This window comes from Phaseolus vulgaris, chromosome 9 (genome assembly GCF_000499845.2).
Source record: "Phaseolus vulgaris cultivar G19833 chromosome 9, P. vulgaris v2.0, whole genome shotgun sequence".
NCBI lineage: Eukaryota > Viridiplantae > Streptophyta > Magnoliopsida > Fabales > Fabaceae > Phaseolus > Phaseolus vulgaris.
The window spans coordinates 32,976,554-32,999,961 of NC_023751.2; the positions used below are offsets into that span (position 1 = coordinate 32,976,554).

At 35.1% G+C, this 23,408-nt stretch overlaps 1 protein-coding gene across 1 annotated transcript; it reads left to right on the top strand.

Moving 5' to 3' along the window:
• Positions 1–560: 560 nt before the first annotated feature.
• Positions 561–23,192, top strand: LOC137820182 (vacuolar protein sorting-associated protein 54, chloroplastic). The gene is made up of 19 exons (XM_068624096.1): positions 561–1,629; positions 4,512–4,574; positions 4,823–4,902; positions 5,834–5,951; positions 7,891–7,965; positions 12,365–12,521; positions 12,623–12,711; positions 15,527–15,783; positions 17,011–17,182; positions 17,272–17,355; positions 17,444–17,865; positions 18,099–18,252; positions 19,180–19,261; positions 19,376–19,455; positions 20,171–20,332; positions 20,801–20,868; positions 21,530–21,610; positions 21,714–21,968; positions 22,830–23,192. Exons 1-18 carry the CDS (start codon positions 832–834, stop codon positions 21,850–21,852), a joined length of 3,081 nt encoding a protein of 1,026 aa, XP_068480197.1. The 5' UTR covers positions 561–831; the 3' UTR covers positions 21,853–21,968; positions 22,830–23,192.
• Positions 23,193–23,408: the final 216 nt, after the last annotated feature.

Sequence of the window (23,408 nt, forward strand, 5' to 3'; positions counted from 1 at the left end):
GTCTTGATTTCATATCCAACACATTTTACATAAGAATTCACTACAATTATTTCCATACTATCATACGATAGATGTATAGATAGTCTAAAATTTAAATCAGAAAAAAATCAATTTTATATTATAATACTTAAAAAAAACATACTTAACCCCTAAAAATATAATATTTAATATTTCTAATTACAATTACAATTGTGAACGGTTTTTAAAATTTTAATATTAGTCTGAAAATAATTACCCTGCACATACCAAATTAATCACAATATCTTCTTTTGAGATGATAAATGTTGCTCAGCCTAAGTCGTCCCATATAGTTTACTTTAAAAATATAAAATAGATGCATCTATATTTTTTATATATAACTAATTAATATTGTTAATCTGAAACTAATTTTTCATAAACTTTACATAAGACACAAGTGGTATGTCTTCTACGGTTCTTGATGGTGACACTCCGAATATGAATAATCCGAATTTCATGAGCATAAATAAAAATATAATAATTAAAAGAATATTGATTTACGAAAATTAGTTATTTGATAAAAAGAAATTCTCTATAATTTTAAGAAATAAGATTAGATTTGGAACGAGTGTAGAGAGATATGTTGGTTAACTCGTAGATGGTGGTGCGATTAAATTTTTGAAGCCCCACCCAGTTTTCTCCGGTGTGTGATCCGATCCCGAATGTCCTCAGTTTCCAAGCAAAGCACAGCACAACACTTCTCTCTCTCTTTCAGATCCCAACGAACCCCAAAAAATTTCAGACTCAGGAATTCATCACATTAACGTAACAGAATCATCAGCAGAGTTGAATTGAAATCGCAATCGTAATGTGATGGATTCCCCACCTTCCCAGCAATCGTGGGGAAGGTCACCCACCTCCCTCTCTTCTTCTGCCTCACTTTCCAAATCCAATTCCAATTCCAATTCCGATTCCATTCAAAGCCTCTCATCGATCCTCAATAACCCTCACGCCTCTGACGCCGCCTCCTGGGGCGCTTGGTGGTCATCCGCCTCCGCCGTTGCGCCGCCCGAATTCGCGCCAATCGCCGCTGCCAAGGCCGCCTCCGAGGTCTCCCGATCGGACTTCCAGCACTACGTCGTGCCTATCGCCGAGGCCTACCATCGCTTCGAGGACATCCGCAACCACACCTCCAAGGAACAGATCAACGACCTCGCCAATGCCGCTGCGTCCTCCGGCCAGGGTGAGGCGCTTGTCGCTTGTTTACGCGAGGTCCCCGCGCTCTACTTCAAGGAGGACTTCCGCCTCGAGGACGGAGCCACGTTCCGCGCTGCCTGCCCCTTCGCCAACGTCGCCGAGAACCTCGCGCTGCAGGAGAAGCTCTCGCACTACCTCGATGTTGTTGAGCTCCATCTCGTGAAGGAGATCTCGCTTCGCTCGTCCTCGTTCTTCGAGGCGCAGGGGCAGCTGCAGGACCTCGATGCTAAGATCCTCCACGGTTGCACGCAAATTCGCCATCTCAAGGATACTATTCGCCTACTCGACGCCGATTTGGTCCAGGACGCGCGCCAGATTCAGGAGCTCAATGGCACCCGGACCAACCTCTTGGCGCTCCTACAGAAACTCCGGCTTATATTCTACGTCAACCAGGCCCTCTCAGCTCTCAAATTGGTACTCTTGCTTTTGCATTTTTCGTTGTGATGTTTCTGCTTTCCGCCGTTGTTGATGTTTTTGTTAAGAGTGTAGCGATGTGAGTGTCGAAACTTTGCTGAGTAGGATTGTGAAGATTTGCGCTAGAGGAGAAACTTAGATGTAATTCCTCACATACTTTTGGAGCTGTTATACAATCAGAATTATATAAGTAGTTGGCGTAATAAAAGTTTACGGTAAAGATCAACATAAGCAACATCGAAAATACCTATGAAATTGTATCTGAGTTTGTCCCATGCGAACCTGTGCTTGTGTTTTAGAGTTATTGTAGTTTGGTAAGGTTGTGGATTAATTTGGGAATTTTAAGGTGGTTGTTTAATTACTAGTTGTCGTGTCATGAATGCTGATGGGGGAAATGATTCTCTGTATTCAAGGTCAGAGATACCTCCTCAAGAAAGGATAAGGAAGAGGCTCATCATTCTATTCAGCACCTCGATAAAGGAAATTACAATGATAGGCAGTCAATCTAGACCATGGCTCATTCAAACAGAATTCCTTATAACCAATCTAACAAATTGCCAACTCAGCACTAACAGAATCTAACAGCAAATTCTAGAACATATTATTCCTCTCCTCTCAGTAATAAACATATTCTGAATTTCTTTTCTGATTTTCAATCCTTTTGGGCCTAATGGTCTGGGTCTTTCTCTCTGCATGTTCACATCGATACCACCCCATCAGAAGCAACCTTGCCCTCAAGATTCTTCCAAGCAGTGTCATCTGGAGAAAGACCTTGCTACTGCACTACAGCCATCTTAAGTGAACTTCCACTTACAGATATTTTCTTGAACCCCACTGTAGCTAATGGAGAAACTAATGGACTATTGTCCACTAATTGGAATGAAACCTCGTTAGAGTAGGAAGGGGGCTCCTTTGTGCTTTCAAAAGTAGCCATGAGCCAACCTCAAATGTTAGGTCCCTTTGGTGTTAATCTGCTGCGATTTTCATATCTTTTTGAGCTTTTGACAAATTCTTGTGGAGTAATGTCCTAAGCTTATCTCTGCTGATTAAGTGAATCACAAGCTGCAATGGGAGATGATACCTTAACACAGGAAAGAATGGAAGGAGGCAATTTCCCATACATGATTTGAAAAGAAACCTGAAGCAGAGTAATTTGAAGTGCTATAGTGAAATTCAACCCAAGGCAGAAAGGGAAGCCGTTGATCAGGTTTGGTATGAGCAAAAGCTCAAAGGTGTTGCTCAATAATTCGATTTAGTACCTCTTTTTGCTTGTCTGCTTGTGGGTGATAAGAAAAGCTCATTCGAAGAATTGTGCCATTCAACTTGAATAGGTTTGTCTAGAATTTGCTAATGAAAATGGGATCTCGATCCAACATGACGCTCTTAGGGAAACCATGATGGTGACAAACAATGGATGCTAGTGTGGCCTCTTATAGGAGATTCCTGGAGCTCTTTGAGGAGGAGGTCTTTGAATGTTAAAGTGGTTCTTACTCAAATCTTTCTGTGTTGCAACAATAGACCATTATGGAACTTAAATTTATGAACTGAGTCCAAGTTCGAGTTTGAGGTGCATTTATCAAGAATTTCTTGAAACAAAGATCTAATTGAAGGTTGTGCTTCAATTCGCCTAGAAAAATAAATTGAGGGACTAAGAAGGACAAACACGCCACAAATTCTATTTATGGGAGTCAAGGAAAAGTGTCAACAATTGTATTTGTCTTCCTTGACTTAAAATGAATATCATAATGGTAGCCCAATAATTTAGTAAATAATGTTGTTGCTTTAGGGTTTGAATGACTTCATTCAGGAGCTCTTTTGAGCTACAATGGTCCATTTGGATTATAAAACAATAACCCATTAAGTATTGTCACCTATGCTTCACTGCACTAGTGATAGCATGGAGTTTGCGTAAATAAGTGGATGCATGCATCATGCAGGGACAAAGAAGCTTTCTGAAACAAATAAGTGGGTGGCAGGAGTGGAGAAGGACTGCCCCAATTGCATTTCTTGAAGCATCTGTTTGCACAACAAGAGGTAAAATAGAATTGGCAGAGATAAAATCTAAGTTTTAACCATAGCTCGTTTCAAAGTGTCAAAGTCTCTGAATTCTAAAACAATTTATTTCTTTTAGTAGATTGGTCAACAATTGAGCGAATGCAACATTTTGATGAATAAAATAAATTTGCAGTAAAATCCCGACAATCTTAAGAATCCTTGCAACACTTTCAAAGTATTTGGTTGTGGCCAATCGAAAATGGACTGTACATTTGTTGGATCAGGGGCTATAGTTCCATGCATCACCATATGCCCCAAATATTCTGCCTATTGTTGTCCAAAGAAACACTTTTGAGGTTTCAAGAAAATTGGTGTGCAACCCTAATGGAAACCGCTCATGCTTAATGTTTCCAATGCAATTCTTCAATTGCCTTGTAAACCAACATGTTGTCAAAAAAAATAAAATCACATTTCGCTGGAGTAGTGGTCGGAAGATCTCATTGTAGTTCTGAGAGTTGCTGGGGTATTACATAGCCCAAAAGGACAAAAGAAGAGGATCGGTATTCTATTTAGCAACTCAATTAAGGAAATTACAATGATATTTAGCTAATCTAGGTCACGTGCTTATTCTAACAGAATTTCTCTTAACCAATCTAACAAATTGGCAACTAAGCAGTAACAGAATCTAACAGAGAATTCTAGAACTTATTATTCCTCTCCTCTTAGTGATAAACATATTCCAAATTTGTTTTTGTTTAGCAATGCTTATTGATTCAGTGTTGGGCATTTATTTGTTTAGTTTTTGACCTTTTTCTTGTTATTCTGGTTGTGTTTTAGTATTGCTATTTTTGAGGCTTTCAAGTTGATGTGGTTTTGCTGTGATACAGCTTGTTGCATCTGCAGATTGTGCTGGAGCACTGGATGTGACTGATGATTTGCAACATTTACTGGTATCCCTTTAATCATTGTGCAATATGGTGCAGATGTATTTGCTTGTATATGATGGTCTTGGGATGTATACTGTTTTTAATTTTGCTTGATGAAACTAGAGATTAATGCTTAGCTGATGTCAGTCATTTTGATGAACTTGGGTAGTTTTTTTGATAGACTGTTTATGACAGAGCATGATGGGATTCCTGACAGTTGAAGAGAAAATTCTGTTCTAATTTATCTTGTTCATTTCCTGTAACTTTGGCAGGATGGAGATGAGCTCAGTGGTCTACATTGCTTTCGACATCTTAGAGATCATGTAATAGGCTTTATAGAATCCATAAACAGGTACACCTTTTATGATGTACTAATTGCATCTGAAAATTCAGTAAACAGTGCTTTCTACTTTCTTGATTTTATGGAGCTGAGTAATAATTAGAAGATAATAGCGTTGAGCTAATTGCTTAGATGGGTTGATCAATATTTACCTATTGAGTCATAAGATTTAGACACAATGAAAAAATAGCTTGAAATACATAGAGTTAATGTGTAATTCTATTGTATTCTACCATACTCATAAGTCTGATAGTAATAATTTTAAACCAGGAATTGATCACAAAACATTCTAACCTTAAGTCTATGGAACAAAATTGTAGACATACATTGAATATTACTATCCAGTAGCAACTTAACCTAGTTCTAGTCCAATCTCCAAAGTTTATACCTTTGTTCTGTCTCCTTATTCTATTCATCTTCACATTCAATCTCAAAGGACGGACACATAGGAAGAAATAGATAAATAAAATAACTTTTTCTCTCCTCACTAAGGAAGAACAGTGCTTTTTGTCAATGTATCATTATTCTTTTCTCTACAGAAACTTCAGCTTCAGTTTCTGGCTTTGGGTAGCATTGGTTCATTACACATTTGGTCCATGACTCTCACTTTCTGTACTGAATCTTATAATTCTGCCAATTTGAGCAGTTACTCTGACTACTGTGTGATTGGCTCTTCAATCTATCAATTATGTCAAAAATCATATCAAATAATTTTATGCAATTAATGATTTCAATAGTATGTTTAGGAAGTAATTCCATCTTATTTTGAAATATTTTAAACTTCTTTGTTTTTTAAACATGTTTTCTTTGTCCATTGGTATTCTGAACTTTGAAATCTTGACTTTTGGTTATTATACATTGCTAAAATTTTAAATATGTGAATGAAAAGGCTAAAGTTATATTTTGTATTGGACAGTTAGTAATGTATTGTATTATTTTGTAGCATTCTTTCAGCAGAGTTTATTCGAGCTTCCTTACAAGATGCTGCAGAAAAAGATGGGATAATTTTATCCAAAGCTAAAGCAACAGCCTCCCTTCCAATGAATGGGAAGGATGATGATGTAAGATTGTATCTTTGTTTATTTTTCTCAATGCTTTTTCTTTAATTTTCTATGACTCCTGTGGTGGAAATCTTTCAAATCTTTACCATTACTTTTTTGAGTGGGTACTGTTTCCTATGGGGTTTCTTTTGCTTTAACGGGTCAAGATACAGCAAAATGAGTTGTGCTTTATTATCACTGTGCCAATAGGAACTTACATTTCTGATGGAGTTCATGTAAACACGTATAGGTTAACTTTACTAAAGAAAAAGTGAACGGTAACTTTTTATTTGTATGAATTTGAAGTAGTAAACTTCATAAACAACCTGCTTAACGTATTGTTATCTTTTAAGATACTGTTTTTATCTCATTTGCAACAAAACTCACAATCTCTTTGCATATCAATCAATAATAGAAATTCCTTTGAAATGAGCTCTACCAAGGATCAGGAGGCTATAAAAACATCTTTCGACAAATAAATGGGAAAGCAGACACCCTGGAAAATATTAACATTACTCTTCTGCCATGTACATGAATGAACTGCTAAAACAGCACACTCAATCAATCTGCAATGATATCATACCCCCCTCATTGGTAATCTCCCTAAAGGATATCATAACCTCTCTTCTACTCAATAAAAATATTTTTCTTTTAAAATAATCTACAAGGAGAAAGGACAAATCCTGGGTTGATCAAGAATCACAACCAGAGTATGTCATAAAAGAGCCTCTTTGCAGTGCAGAAACAAATGGGTCACTATTTCTTATTAAACTTGCACATGATTGGTATTGGCATTGGCATCTATTGTGAGGTACTATGAGAGAAGAAATAGGAGAGTTGCAGCTGAACCAAACCTTTGAATTAAACATTACTAATTTCAGCTGCATAACTAAGGTGTGAGGTATGATTATTATATTTATTTATCTTATGAAGGATCTCTTTCTAAGAAAGATCTGTGTTTAGGAGGGTAGTGCAAAGGTTTCAAATTTATGCATTTGAGTAAGATTTTTGTTGAGAAAACACATGAAGAATCCAAAATCCAATTTCGTGTGTGCTGGAACATAGATGAGTAGTAAAATAAAGTAATGATAGAAGGGTAAATGATGCTAGCCTAGGGTTTGTTTTTGTTCCCTTTTTCTTAATGGTATTTAAGTGTGTTGTAGATGATTGATATAGACTGGGGTGTCAATCTAGTTGGGATTGCAGTCTTGTATATGGTGATGGCAATGGGGCGGGGCGGTTTGGGTTATGCCTAAACCCTAAACCTTAAATGATTTAATTCGATACAATTGAAGTTTACGTTTCCTAAAATGCAATGCATCATTTTAAGAAAATCGCATAATGGAAAAAAAATGTGTATTTGGAATGATGATGAGAGAAATTAATATAGGGATATGAGTGAAGCTGATGGATATCGAATGAGTTGAACAATTAAGAGAGAGAATGAAAAATTGTATAATGTAAAAGAAGGATTCTTCAAATGAAAAGAGATAGCATCAAAGAGAACAATAAAAAAAAGTATTGTAGGTTACTTAATAAATTAAGGATGGTTTAGTAATTTAAAATAGTGATGGATATATATAGGGACACAAATGAGGCGGGTATGTACATACCCATATTTATGCCCATACCCAATTTAAAACATTGGGCATTACTCATACCCATACCCTGTCAATGCGGAGATTTTCCATCAAAATCGGGACAGGTTCTGATAATACCCAGGTGGACTGGTTTATTTGTCATCTCTACTTGTATACTAAGATGCTTTTGCTCATCTTTTATTAAAAAAAAGTTCTTATTGATTCTTAATGACTTAATTTTTACACACTGCCCAACAATTAATTGAGTACTCTGTTTTGGCTTTTTCCAATGATTGAGTAGCTGAAAGTCGCACAATGTAAAGTCATATAGTTGTGAAATTTGAGGATGCAGTTTGTGATCTAATCTGTTTCATGATCAGGTAAAGTTGGAAGAAGAGGAAAGCAATAATTTCAAAGATTGTCTGCTTCCTACTGTAATTGGATTGCTCAGAACTGTAAGTAATTAGCTGTATTTATCTTTGAGTAAATTATTGTTTAGGCTAGTTGTGAAAGTTTGAGTATTACTTTTTGTTGAGGAATAATCTTTTGTAAGATCAGTGCAGTGAGATTTCCCCTTTTTATTTTTGAGGTTTGATTGTCCATTATCCTTTTTCAAGACATGTAAATACTAACTGATAGAAGAAGGAAAGAAAAGAAGCAGAAAAATTACTTTGTATGAGATCTCATGCCATATAGAACGTTACTGTTTCTGAGCTACTATATACAAAGAAACAATGTCTTTAGTGTTCCATATTAATCCAATGCATATGATTCCAATTTCCAACCTCTTGAAATTGCATGCATTTTTTTCTTTTCTAAATGCCATTTTCAGAATTGTGTAACTTATTGAGAATAGGTTAGCTTATTAGAATAGGCTAACTTATGCATAGTTTCCTATTAAACCTATATGGTAGGATTTATCATTATTTTCTGTATATTTGATGTAAGGAACTCCTGTACATGAATGAGTGAGCTAAGAGATGATACATACTCTTAAGCTATTTTTTTTTTCCATATTTCATTCTCAAGTTTGTAGTAAAATCTATCCTAGTAAGATTTGTTGAACCTATCACGTGTCACCTACTATTGGATCACCCACAAATATCTAGGACCACATTTGAGATGTCCATTCATTGTTGTGAGGAGGTTTTGTTGGAGATTCCATATTGACTAGAGATATGGCTGAATTATAGTAAGTAGGGACAAACCTGATCTTATAAGTCGATTTTATAGGATTGAGTTTTACCTAAATCCACTTTCTAAGATGGTATCAAAACCTTTTCTAGTGAGGTTTGTTAGATATATTGTGTCACTTGCTATTGTACCACCTATAAGTAAATATCTAGTCTCACGTTTGAGATATCCAATCCTTGGTGTGTGGGTTGTATTGGAGATTGTACATCGACTAGAGATATGACTAAATTATTGTAGGTGCAAACCTCACTTTACAAGCTGATTTTTTGAGTTGAGATAGGCTTAAAGTTCTCTTTGTAAGAAATACAAAATTGATCCATGCAATCAATTAAATCTATGCATGATTTGAAACTATCGAAGAAGAATAATGCTTTGTGGAAACTTCTAGAGATGTTACGAAAGCTTTTAATTGTTCTTGACAATTTCCACTGAACAATTAGGGAAAGAAAAACATGGAAGGAGATTGAAAAAGGAGGAAGACCCCACAATCAAGAACGATTGCTAAATCGAGAAAGATTTGCCACTTTAAATTAGCAATTCTAGGATAAGAACAACAAATTCTATTCAAGAATCTAGAAAGAATTTCTCTCAAGAGCATAAGTTTCTATTCAAAATATGTCTTAAACTAATTACAAAAGTCAATATAAGCCTATTTATGTTGTGGACTCAAGACTACTTGACCCATCCACTAAGTTATCTAATTAGCTAAATGAAAATAATGTCCTTAAAGAGTCTCTGATTACAAAACAATATAGAAACAAATACGAAGACCCAATAGAAAAAAATATTCTAATCCCAAGCCTTCTTCTTGGTCCTTTGTCCATGCATTCATCATCACAAAAAGGTATTATATGTCAACTCATGTCACCTTTTTTAGGACACACCTTTCTTCTTGTCCTTTAGGGAAACCTGTACTTACATTCAATAGGTTTTCCCTCTTCCATTTTCCAGTCCTTTAATGAAGATTTGCCTTCATCCAGTTGTCATAGTTTACTTAATGTTGTCTCACCACCCTATCTTACATGTCATTGTAGAAGACAAAGAGCTCCTTCCACAATGTCTTAAGCTTCTTGTGATTCCAGTTATCCTCCAACAACTTCCCTTACCATGGATCTTTCCTCCTTAACATCTTCCTATGTCTCCAATTTAGATTGGCCCATTGCTATTGGGAAATGTTTCCAATCATCTTGAGTTATCATCATCTATCTCAATTATACTTTTTTTTTGTTTTCTCTTTGTCTACTACTGCCACTCTTAAAGCAATCCATGAGGCACTTGGTAATCTTGGATGGAGATAAACCATGATTGATGAATTGTAGGCTTATGCAAACAATGGCACATGGGAGCTTGTCCCTATTCTCCCTGGGAAGAAGGTTGTTGGTTGTAGATGGGTCTATGTTGAAGTTGGGCCTAATGGTGAAGTTGATCAACTTAAAGTTGGTAGCGAAGGAATATACTCAAATTTATGGCCTTGACTGAGATACTTTTTCTTTCGTGGTCAAGATCAACACAATTCGGCTCTTCCTTAATATGGTTACTATTCATCATTGGTCACTTCACTAGCTTGACATTTAAAATGTCTTCCTTAATATGGTTACTATTCATCATTGGTCACTTCACTAGCTTGACATTTAAAATGTCTTCCTTTGTGGTGTCCTCAAGGAGAAAATTTATATGGAGCAACCTCTTGGATTTGTTGCTTAGGGGAGTATGGTCTGACTTGTAAATTATGTTGGTCTCTCTATGAACTAAATCTGTCACCTAAAGTTTGGTTTGGTAAATTTTGTTAGTTTCACTATGTAGAGTTTTGGATTTAAACAAAGTGAGACAGATCATTCAGTTTCTATAAGGATTTCTCAACTAAATGAGCACTTATTCAATCATTTCCAAACCAAGGACCTTGGCTATCTTAAAGACTTTCTTGGTACTGAAGTGGCTCAACCAAAAGGTGTTGTAGTTTCATAAACAAAATATGCTTTACATATATATTGTAAGAGATAGACTTGACGAATTACAAGCTCATTGATAGTCCTATGGACCCAAATCAAAAGCTAATGTTGGACCGAGGTGAAACTTTTTCAGACAGAGAAAAATATAAGGTTGGTGGGAAAACTTATCTATCTCTCTATTACAAGACCTGATATGTGTTATGGAATTGGGTGGAATATAGATCTATGGCTTTGGCTTCCTATGAACTTGTCTGAATTAAGCAACTCCTTCAAGAGTTGAAATTTTGTGAAGTTGAGTTGAAAAATGATAGTGATAATAAAAAACCCTTTATATTGCCTCCAATCCATAATTTCATTAGAAAACCAAATGCACAATGATAGATTGTCATTCTGTTGGGAAAAGTTGTTGTCCTAAGACTTGTGGGTTTTTTGACGTTGAGACACGAAAGATTTGATACCAATGACTAAACCCATATAAGAGACCAAAACCCTACATCAAATCCAAAATCTTAAGGCAATAGGTTTGTGAGTCTTTCTTCTTATATTGCTTATGTTCCTCATTTTTACCGAATGTGAGACCTTCCCACTCACTTGAATTCATAATAATTTCCTCTCATATGTAAGTTCCTTTCACATTTGTACACCTTTCTCTCAAGCTAAAACATTTCTTAACTTAGAGTACCTTAGTGATGATCCTTACTTGAACTGTCATTCACCACAACTAGACACACTCTCATGAAACCCCTGTCAAGAAGACTTTTGATGGAAGAAATCACAAACTTAGGATTCTTCTCCTACTCCAATGAGCCATGAGCAAACCTATATTAGAGACTAAGACAATACCTGCAACCCAAAACCTTAAGGCAATAGGTTTGTGAGTATTGTGACTTATATATTGCTCACCTTGCTTATTTTTTGTGACCTTGCAATTCACTTGAATTCATGACATAAAGTATGGTGGATCAAAGTTGGTGCATACAATTTATATGCTTTAGCTTGAGGGTGAGTGTTAAAGTAGTTTTTATTATTTTGTTGTAAAGATTATATAAAGATACTTTTTGAGTGTATCTAGCTTTAGGCTAAGTGCATAACTCATTTTGATTTTTTGGTCATCCTCTAAATTCAAGTATATGGAGGCACACCAATCTTAGCTTAGAGGTAAAAATTGGACACCATACCATACAAGTCACGCGGCTATATCATTTTCTCCCTCATGCAAAACAATGGAGATGTTGAGAGAGATGTTTACCATAGAATATGATTGGGGTGGATTAAATGAAGGCGTGCTTATGGTGTTCTATGTGACCGAAATATACTGCCCAAGCTTGAGGGAAAATTTTCATATCTATAAGCAAGACTTGCATTGTTAAGCTATAAAAAAGCTAAGAATAGAATAAACTTTATTTGGATTAGATGAAAATGTTTCATTGAATGAGTGGGTGTACCAGACAAGATTTTTCTTCTTTAGTTTACCCTGTTTCTTCTGGCTCCTTTAGCTACTCATTTGTTTGATGTGTTTTTATCTCCCTTGGTATTTCTTTGTGCTGGGAATTATGCATGCTAAGTGATTTCACATTCTTTATTGGCATGAGCTTGGTGTTCTTCTGAGAAACATTGCTATAAAACATCAAGATACACCGAGGGCTGATATGAAGAGTGCTATTAAGACCTGGACTTGGCTTAATTTGGTTAAACATTACCTTATTTTCAGGCTAAACTTCCCTCAGTTCTGAGGACTTATCGAGATACACTGACTGGTGATATGAAGAATGCTATTAAGACTGCCGTTGCTGAGTTGCTTCCAGTTCTTGCTTCTCGAGGTTCAGAGTCAGAGTTCTTTTCTGGAGACAGAACTGTAGATGCAGATGGTGAGAATTTCTTTAGCATATACTTTTATGTGCTTCTATTGTGTTTTGTTTTTGTGGGATCTGTTCTATTTTCAACTTGCTAATCCTAAATAGTAACTCAGGTGGAGGTGCATCACTTGCTAGCAAGTTGAGGAGTCTATCATCTGACTGCTTTGTTCATCTTTTGAGTGCTATTTTCTTGATAGTACAGGTAATTTATACTTGGCAATTGTTAATTTGTTAGATGTCTAGACTAGAATATTGCAGTCTTTTGAAATGTATTCACTTTTAAAAATATAGATGATGTGTGTTTATGGCTAGGAAGCCTTGGCACGGCTCCTAAAGAGTTGTCACGTGTTCAGCACTTTTTGAATTCTGACACTCTTTGGACAGGTGTCGGATACTCATTTGCAGTGTGGATTATAAAATATTTTTTCTCTTGGCTTAAACACTTCTCTGATAAAGCTAGGACTTGGGCCAAATTCAATTTGCATTATATTATAAAATATAAATTACACTAATGCCTCCTAAAGTTTTCTCAAATTACATCGAGACCCCAGTTTTTTTAATTTTACACAAACCTCCATTTTGTTTTAAAAACTTTCCATTGTCAGCTCTTTTCACACTACATATGCATCTCCTTAAGATTGTCTGCAAAGGGAGACCACTGTACTGGTGAAAAAAGCGGGTGTGAAGTGTACTTTGAAAAAATCTCAAGGGATGTCAGATTAATTTACTATACTATAAATGTTAAAATTTAAAATCACTTAAAATATAATAATAATAGTAACAATATAAACCCAAAACACGAGGCTCATTACCATAGGACTTGAGCAGTTGTTTTAAGAGATATGCTTCTTTTAGCTGTGTGCTGGGATTTATTTTAGCTGTGCCATTGTGAAGCTCAACACCTTCACTTTTAGAAGGTGAATAGAAAATCGTAATTCAATTCTCACTATTTGTGTGTTTCTGCAGTGTCATGGTGTCCTATAGACATTAGCTGTGTTCTGGGGTTTGTGTCATGTCTGGTGTTTAAGTGTCTCAGGATTTCTTATCTTCCATTTAGTTTTTTTTTTTTTCTGTTAAATTACTTTTCTTATAAGATAAATAAATGTGAAAGACATAGAAGATCATGTAGCTTTGTTGTGAAATTATGTGTTGAACTCATTGCAAGTGTGCAAACATTGTATCAATCCCAAATAATTGTGTGGAGTGGCCATGCTGACCACACAACCACTATGCCATATAGTAGGATGGTGTTAGGGAGGAGACTGAACTGACCAAACGGACTACAACTATATTTTAGAAGAAAGAATAGGAGGGGAGATTGGTAGGTTTTGGAAGTTAACGGTGGGTGTAAATAGCCCTCCTAGTGAAGAGAGAGCGTATCTTTTTTGTTTTGTATAGTCCACTGGGATATCTAGTGTGAAAGGATTGTGCTCCATTGGGTACACTTGTGAACAATCTTTTGGTTACTAAACGAAATAGTTCCTTCCTTCTATCTTCTCTCAATTTTTTCCTTGTTTGGTTCCTGAAAAGAATTAATTTGTTTTCTGAAGGAAGGAATCTAACAGATGGTCACCATTTTGAAGATTATGGATACAAATTAAACAATTTATCTACATATATATAAATGCTCAGAAATAAAAAATATCTAAATTACAAGCTTACTCAAAATCAATAACCAATGTCAACAATTTTTTTATCCCAATATACGTGAGGTCTACTGCATGGTTTGCACGATGCTATTGAGTTCAGTTCAAGACCAAATTCCCAGGTGTATTATTCACTATTAGCTTGCTTTTAACAATTTCATCCGATGTGCTTCGTAGTCCCCCTCTCCACATAGCTAAAAACCCTGCAATATACTGTCTTCACTATAGTGCCTTCTTTGTAGATGTCCAATCCACCTTAACCAAATTTTTATCGTCTTTGCATCATGGTGCCAACCAGTATTTTGTTGTGAACAGTCATTTTGTATCCTGCCTTTTCTTCTGTGGCCACACATTGATCTAAACATGATCATTTTTACTTCTCTTGCCTAAACATTGTCAATTTTACTACTACCTTTTTCTCTCACACTTCCCCTTTATAAGCCATTATTTACTATCATAGAGTGTAGCTGAATGTATAGCAATACAACAAATTTTGAGTTTGGTAGGTCTCAAACAGCCCCTGATTCATTTCTTCATTTTAACCATCTAGCCTGTATCTGGTGTCTGACATCTTCATTGAATTCCATATCATTTTGTAATATTTATTCCAAATATTTGAAACTTAGAAACTTGTAATATGACATTTCTCAGTTTTACATCTAATAAATTTTCCTGTTTTTTTGCTACATTTCAATGCATATATCTATGTTACTTATATTCAAGTGAAAAGCCTTTTATTCCATAGTGTTGAATTTTTGTGAAGTTGAGAAGATGAAACTATATTGTGAAAATATCCCCCCTTCATATTGCCTCCAATCTAGTGGTACATGAGAGAACAAAACATGTAGAGATCGATTTCCATTTTGTGAGGGTGAAGTTGTTGTCCAAGGAACTAACTACTGCATTCATTAACACTAATGACCAGCTACCACACATTCAAAGTCTTTAACATGGTCTAGAATTCAGTTTATATGTTCTAAGCTTGGTGCATACAATTTATATGCTTCAGTCTGAGTGGGATTGTTGAAATTGGCGATATTATTTTGTTGTACAGCTTTCATTAAAACTGTTTTTGGGTGTACCTAGCTTTAGGTTAAGGAACATAGGCTGTAGCCTTCCTCTTTGAAATATAATTGTCCTCATAATTTTATAAATACATATACATCAGCTGAGATGATACTTACTGATATTTGGCCATCTCTAAAAGTGAAATCATGCTAGCTGTGCTGTGCATGGGCATAGTTATCAATAGTGTGCTATAGAAGCATAGTAATGCCATATGCAGGTTACTGAATTCAGTTATACATTATTTTGCAACTAAGTTGTTTTAAGAGTGATGTAATAAGATTTTTTTCCTTTTAGTGATTGCAGGCACATTTAGTGCGGGCTGCTGAAGTGAAAAGGGCCATTGAATGGATTTTGAACAACCGTGATGGTCATTATGCTGCTGATTCAGTTGTGGCAGCTATTGCTCATGGTGCTGCAGCTGCAGAAACATCCCAAGAAAGTGAGGTTCATGGTACTACACTTTTGCCATATTCATCACAAAGAAGTGTTGCCAAGGGTTCTTCATTTCAGGGAAAATCAATTGATGCTGTGAGCTCCTACAACATGTCAAAAAATTTCAGGTTAAACCTTGGTTCTTGTTTCCGATATATAGATTTGAGAGGATTAGATTAAACCTTTATAGAGTCCGTTATGTAGCAATGCTTCTTAATAACACACTATATGTCAAGACCCAATTTATCCGAAAAGCTGAAGTTATTAGATGGATACACATGAATGGTTTTATATCTTTTAACAGTTTCTATTCTGTCATTTTATAGTATGCCTGCCAAATATGAAAGGGAGGGGGGGCACAATTGAAACAAAAAACATTTGTGTTGTAGTTTTGCATCATTATACTGTTTTCCAGCTTAGGTAAAACATCGTTTTTTAACTTTTTGATTGTACATTTTCAGTTTCTTATTAAAGGCTGTGGATGACATTTTTTAGAATGTTCACTCCTGTTATTCACTTGTGAAAGTAGTGATAGATGACACAAGCTTCATGATCACTTGGCATTAATTTATTAACAATTGGGAATGACATTGTAACATAGGCGATACATTAAATATGGAGTAATTTGTTTTATCATGCAAGATTAATACCTTGTCACCTCAACGATTAAATCAGTATGTAAGCTATGCTAGACCCTTCTGCTGCTATTTTGCTGTTGTACTGAATTTCTTTTTGCTGGTAACAAATGGCACTTTCAGGGTTTTCATCTCTTTAAAAATGAAGATACTGGGGACATCATTTGAATTCACTTACTACTTCTAAAACTCATAAAAAAATAAGAGAGAATACATTTCGGATCTTTTTTGTGTTCTTCAATAACTGTGTTTTAGTTGTCCCATCTATCTCCCTTCTGCTGCTATTTTGCTGTTGTACTGAATTTCTTTTTGCTGGTAACGACTGGAACTTTCAGGGTTTTCATCTCTTTAAAAATGAAGATACTGGGGACATCATTTGAATTCACTTACTACATCTAAAACTCGTAAAAAATAAGAGGGAATACATTTCAGATCTTTTTTGTGTTCTACAATAACTTCGTGTTTTAGTTGTCCCATTTCCCTTCTGCTGCTATTTTGCTGTTGTACTGAATTTCTTTTTGCTATTAACAAATGGTACTTTCAGGGTTTTCATCTCTTTAAAAATGAAGATACTGGGGACATCATTTGAATTCACTTACTAATAAAAAATCATAAAAAATAAGAGAGAATACATTTCAGATTTTTTTTGTGTTCTGCAATAACTTTGTGTTTTAGTTGTCCCATTTGTTTGATGTTCTCAAAGAATCTGGTTCTAAACAGAGCTGATATATTGCGAGAAAACGCAGAAGCCGTCTTTGCAGCATGTGATGCTGCTCATGGAAGATGGGCAAAGCTTCTAGGGGTCCGTGCAATTCTTCATCCTAGGTTGAAATTGCAGGAGTTTCTAGCCATATATAGCATTACCCAGGAGTTCATTACTGCTACAGAAAAAGTATATATTTTCATATTGATTTAAAACTTGGCATATAAAAATTATTTGGCTTTTGTTTCCTGATTTATTTTTCATGCTCATGATAACAGATTGGTGGGAGATTGGGATATAGCATCCGTGGGACACTGCAATCACAAGCCAAGGCTTTTGTTGATTTTCAGCATGAATCTCGGGTTAGTTTTAATTTTTGTGTTTTTGTATGGCATTCGTTGTCCTGAAATCTTTGTACATCATTTTTAACGGCTGCTTCTATGCATGTAGATGTCAAAGATTAAGGCAGTGCTTGACCAGGAAACCTGGGTGGAGATAGATGTTCCTGATGAATTTCAATCCATCATCAATATGCTTTTTACATCTGATAATTTGACTTCTGAGAACTTCAATGACACTGAGGATGATAATGCAACCAGTTACAATGGTGTGGTCACCAACGATGATTCTATGCCAATGGCAAACAGTGCACAGTCCAGTGCTGAACATCAAATTATGCGGGCTAATTCTATTGAAGCGTCTATGAATAATGAAACATCAGATAGATCCAAATCCCTGGATGATTCAATGGAACCAAATAAAGGTCACGGTAGGATTACATCAGCACATGGTAACAATACTGAGAAAGACCATAAAAAATCTGCATCTCAGGCTCTTAATTACAAGGGTGTTGGTTATCACATGGTAAACTGGTTAGTTATCTAGATTCAACTTCTCTCTTTTCCCAATTAGTTGCACCGTCTGTCCTTTGGGTTTCTGTTTTCAGTGTTCTCTCTATCTCTCTTGAATATTTTGTGTAGGTAGGCTTTATTATTTTATTAAAATATACTACTATCTGTTAGTCTTTTATGATTTTTTTCCTAGTTTTGTTTTTGCTGTCATCATGTAAATTTTAAAGTGGCTCTTTTTGCCATGTTGGTTCTAGTGGCTTAATATTGCTGAAGATGTTGTCAGAGTACATTGATATGAACAACCTTTTGCCAACACTATCTTCAGAAGTTGTTCACCGTGTAGTAGAAATCTTGAAGTTTTTCAATACAAGAACATGCCAACTTGTGCTCGGGGCTGGTGCTATGCAGGTACTGTTAGTATTGTTCTCAAAACTGTTGGTACCTTTTAGATACATGTGCATCAAATCTTACATGTACCAATCGACCCCTCAACCTATATATGTGGGTCTTTAATATTTTCTCCTTATGTTTTCAGGTCTTCCTTCCTATGCATCTTTTAATTGGATTTTTATTTCATTAACTATTTTTTGTTTTGTTGAAATATCTATCTTATGCCTGCTCATCTGCCTCATTATTTCCATTTTTTACACACTTAATTTTTGCTCTTATTGGCACTTCATTGTTCAACATTCAGTACCATAAAGTATCACTGGTCTTTTAGCCAGGTCTTATAATTATTTGACACATCTTGTAATAAATTATAGTTTGTATAGGCCATAAATACAACAATCAACAGTACTAACCAAGCCTTATTCTCACCGAATACTGTCAGCTACATGGATTCTAGGTTCATTGCACTCGATCCTGGATCCAAATTTTCAAAACTTAATGTAATTTAAATTCCAAATCTTTCTAGTCTTGCACGATATCTTTCATGGTGTCCCTCTTGCCCTATCCCCCTCCACAAAAGGATGACTGCTATGATGCCACGTGTCAGACTATAGTTTGTCATTTTACATGCCTATATCATCAATGACATTCATAGTATGCCTGCTCGTCTGCCTCATTAACCCACTAAAGGCTACTCTTTCAATAGCTCCACACCAACACTTCACTCAGTCTTTTTGGTCAGCCTCTCCATAAGTAGTCTTTTTTTAGACATTGCGGTTAGGGGTGGTCACAACTAGTGTAGCTTTTCAACAGTTCTTCCCTACTTCTCCTGTACTTCTGTACTGGGTTCCTCCCTCACCCCAGTTCACTGTCTATCTTGATCCCATTTCAATTTACTTGGAGCTTTCTCATTCTAGTGTCTTATAATTCTTAGTTTTGGTGCAGGTGTCTGGTTTGAAGTCCATCACATCTAAACACCTGGCATTGGCAAGTCAAGTCATCAGTTTTGTACATGCTATTATTCCTGGTACAAATACACTCACCTAAATGAAGTTTTTAATGTATTTCCTGAGTTTATTTTATTGTTTTTCATCGTATGGATTGATTTTTTTATAACTTTGTTCTTCATTTCTGGTATAAGAGATTCGGCAGATTCTTTTTCTTAAAGTACCCGAGACAAGAAAAATACTATTGCTTTCTGAGATTGATCGGGTTGCACAGGTTTGTGCTACATTGTTATTTAATCTTTATTCCTTTAGTCCTCTGTTAGAGGGAGACTTATACAGATGTTTTATCATATGTAGGGTTTTTGAATGATTGTTGGAAGTATGATGGTTTTGTTCATATAGTGAAAATTTACTTGTACTTGAATAAGTGGAAAGAGTTTTTACATTTAATTACGTTTCCTCTGATTCCCCTTTTTTATCATCTGAAAGGAAAAGGAAATATTTTTAGAGACTTGAACAAGAAATTATAGTTGCAATTGCATTACTATGTCACCGTTCTTGTGGTCAACAGTTAAGATTTTGCAGCCTTTATCAAAAATTGATTTTGGGGAAAGGAATAAGGATCCCTGAATATGGTCCTATTATATAGTACATTAGATTATTTTTTCTCTCAAACTTGACTTTATCTACTTAAAAGCATGTTTGAAAAAATTATAATAATTAGATAAAAAGCAAAACTAGAAGTTATTGCTTTTCTAAGGAGATTTTCAAATTCTTTCAGTTTTGTCACCAATGAAATTTAAGTGTCTTCCTTTAATAGTGTTGTTTGTCCCTTCCCTACTTTTTGTACTTCTTTCTCCAATAAAATACATTTTATATATGTATAATTTTTTTTAAAAGTTATTCATTTTTTTGCCCTACTTTTTTAAGAACTTCTGAGAATGTTTTTGTCATAACATTTGCATTACTATTGTATGTTTCCATTCCAGGATTATAAAGTTCATAGAGATGAAATACATAGTAAATTAGTTCAAATAATGCGAGAAAGATTACTAGTACATTTACGTGGGCTGCCTCAAATTGTTGAGAGTTGGAATAGACCTGAGGATGCAGACCCTCAGCCTAGTCAATTTGCCCGGTCCCTTACTAAGGTAAATAGTTATATATAAGTTCTTAGAATGCTCGTGTTCTGCCTTTGACCTTTTGTTTTTGCTTGATTTTTAAAGTTGGCCGGGATTTTAATATGAATGAATATCTTCCTATCTGGTACTTTAAAGCATAAATATGAATATCCCAAAGAGAAAAAATAACTTTTTTGAGAGAGTATGGTGGCTTACTAGTCACTTCACTTGGTTTTTCTTGCAATAATTAGTAGAGTGATTGTTGCACAATCAAATTTTAGATAAACCTCTAACGGATGTGCAATAAACTATTTGACAAACGATTTAATAATTTAAACACTTATAGGCTAGCAAATTTGACATTAGTCATTATATATATGTTGATAATGGTGTAGGGTGACATGGAATTATCATTTTTTGAGTTCTACTTTTGTGCCCCACCTGTCTCTTAAGCAATCTCCTAATTGAAACTTAATTATTTTCGGAATTTGTTATTAGGAAGTTGGGTACCTCCAACGTGTTCTATCTCGAACTTTGAATGAAGAAGATGTTCAAGCAATTTTCGGGTAAGAATTGTAGAAATCTCCATTTTTTTTTTCTTGTACGTTCATTACAGATCATAATCAAGAGTACACTACTGAACATTGTACCTGTTGTTTCTTATGCTGGGATATTAAAATGTTGGGTTTTATATTAGGTTAAGGTTAAGAACCCACTTCAGATGTATGATCAAAGTACTCTTTATTGGACAATCCTCACCCATTAAGCAAGCTTTTAGAATTGAGTTAGGTCAAATTCATTCTTAATTCTATGATATTGATTTCTACGTAACATAAGGTGATAGATTATTTTCTGTTAGGCTCTGAGAAAAGTAGTAGTAGCTTTGAGTTCAATTATTCGGTGTGATTTCTGGTGTCTAATGAAGCAATCTTTTTTTTCCGTGGTTGAAATATTATATCTGAAGATCGTCAAATGGATGATGCTGATTTAGTATTACTGTAATAACCCATTTAGGTATTTTGGATGGAATTTGGAGGGAAAAGGTGACGGTGATGAATGTCCTGGATATACATTATTTTCTGTGATGAATTTCAAAATAAAGTTCTCTTATTTTCCCAATGAAAAGAAAGAAAAAAACTTAGTCTGCATAGAAAGAAAAATTATTGTAAAATATGCTCACATCATCTTAATTCCTACAACTCACTTCTCAAGTTTTCTATTTTTCAGGCAAGTGGTCATTATATTTCACTCACAAATTTCAGAAGCATTTTCAAGATTTGATATTAGCACTCCTCAAGCACAGAATAGGTATTTACTTTTCACAAGTTATATTGTGTAGAAATATTTTTTACGGAACTTTAGAAAATTGAGTAATTTTGCTTTTTGTTCTTAAATTCTCCACACTTGCTAGGTTATATCGAGATGTCAAGCATATTCTCCAATGCATACGGTCATTGCCATTGGGTGATTTGAGTAAATCTGATACCCCTAACTGGGGTCAGCTGGATGAATTCTTGGTGAAAAGATTTGGAAATGATGCTGTTCAGTAAACTGTATTGTAAAGTAGCAACTCAATTGCTTCCGTGGGAAGGCTAACATACTGTGGAAGATATGGGGGTGATTTAAACCTTCTTCACTCTGCATTTTCGTGTAACACTAAATTGAGGTAAAATTATTGCTACATTCTGTTCATAGCTTACACGAGAATTCTTGTTATCTTGATCAGTTTAAAGTTGAATAGGGAGCCATGGAAGCCATTAGTATCGGGCTCTTGGGGGCTTGGGTGATTCATCACTGTTGCTTGATAATGCAATTTGACTTTAATATAATTTTAGTCCCTGTAAAACGAACAAGTTTTGATTTTAGGGTCTAAAATATTTTTTTTTTCATTTTCATCCCTCTAAAATTTGAAATCATTATTTTTTTGTCTTAAACATTCATTTTAAGATAAATAAATAAATAATACTTTTTACGGATCTTAAAATTTTGTTAGAAGTGTCACATGCTAACATTGTATCACAGACACTAGATGACCAAAACAAAGAACACATTTTTTAGGAACCAAACTCAACTTTTTCATTCTACATGTATTTAAACTTGTAATATTTTTTAAAACAATAGTGTACCAAATTTTAATTAAATGTCCTTGTAAGCAATTTGTTATGTGAACATTAGGCAGGCTGGTTAGTAGATTTTTCATTAGTTCTTATTTTAGCAGTTAGACCTACAAACAGAAACAAATAGCAATGGCCTTATCCCATTATTCATCAACTACATGAATCATGACATTGTTAGGTTCTGTTAAAAAACAAATTGATAGAAATATTGTTCACCGTAAGATGATCTTTTTTGATAATTTCTTGGAATGCCCTTCTTGATGCTTCCTTAGAGGGTTAAAGACCTGACAGAAAGCCTTAAGGATATGAATACGGGAGGGGGGTATTTAATATTTTGTCGTGAGGAGAGTATTAACATCGTTCCTTAGCTGTCATACAAAAGCTGAATTCCATTTTCTCTCTTTTTTCAGGCCTTTGGTTGGTCTGTGGGTATCCAAGGTAATGTATCATTTCTGAGCATTGTGCAGCCGTGGTTGGTCATTTAACAAGTTTTGTAGCAGTCGATGTTGATATTCAAAATTCTTGGTTTGTCTCCTTAATTGTAATGTTAAGTTGAAATAGATATGATTTAGTGAATGAATTAAGTTTTGCCCCCCCACCCCCAATCTTTCCCGTCGCTTCTTCAGCCATGGATGATATGGATGCATCGATATGTACACAATTCGAGAAATCTATAGCGATATTACCAATTTGCGTGTCCTGTTTAAGTCCATATTTGGGTTTCTTACAACAAGTACCCTAAATTGAAAACACTTTTAGTTTTTCTTGAGCAACATAGTCTTCTCAATGTAATTATTGTCAAACATACACCTTTGAAAGTGTTATGGATATATAATGAGTGTCAAGGAACAGAGAAGTGTGGACATGATAATTGCCCTAATCAAATAATACTTCAATGGTGCAGGAGCTGCATAATTGTGCTGAAACTGTTAACATTAACGCAATTTCCTGCAACTATAGACACTGCTCATCTCATCATTAAGTAGAAA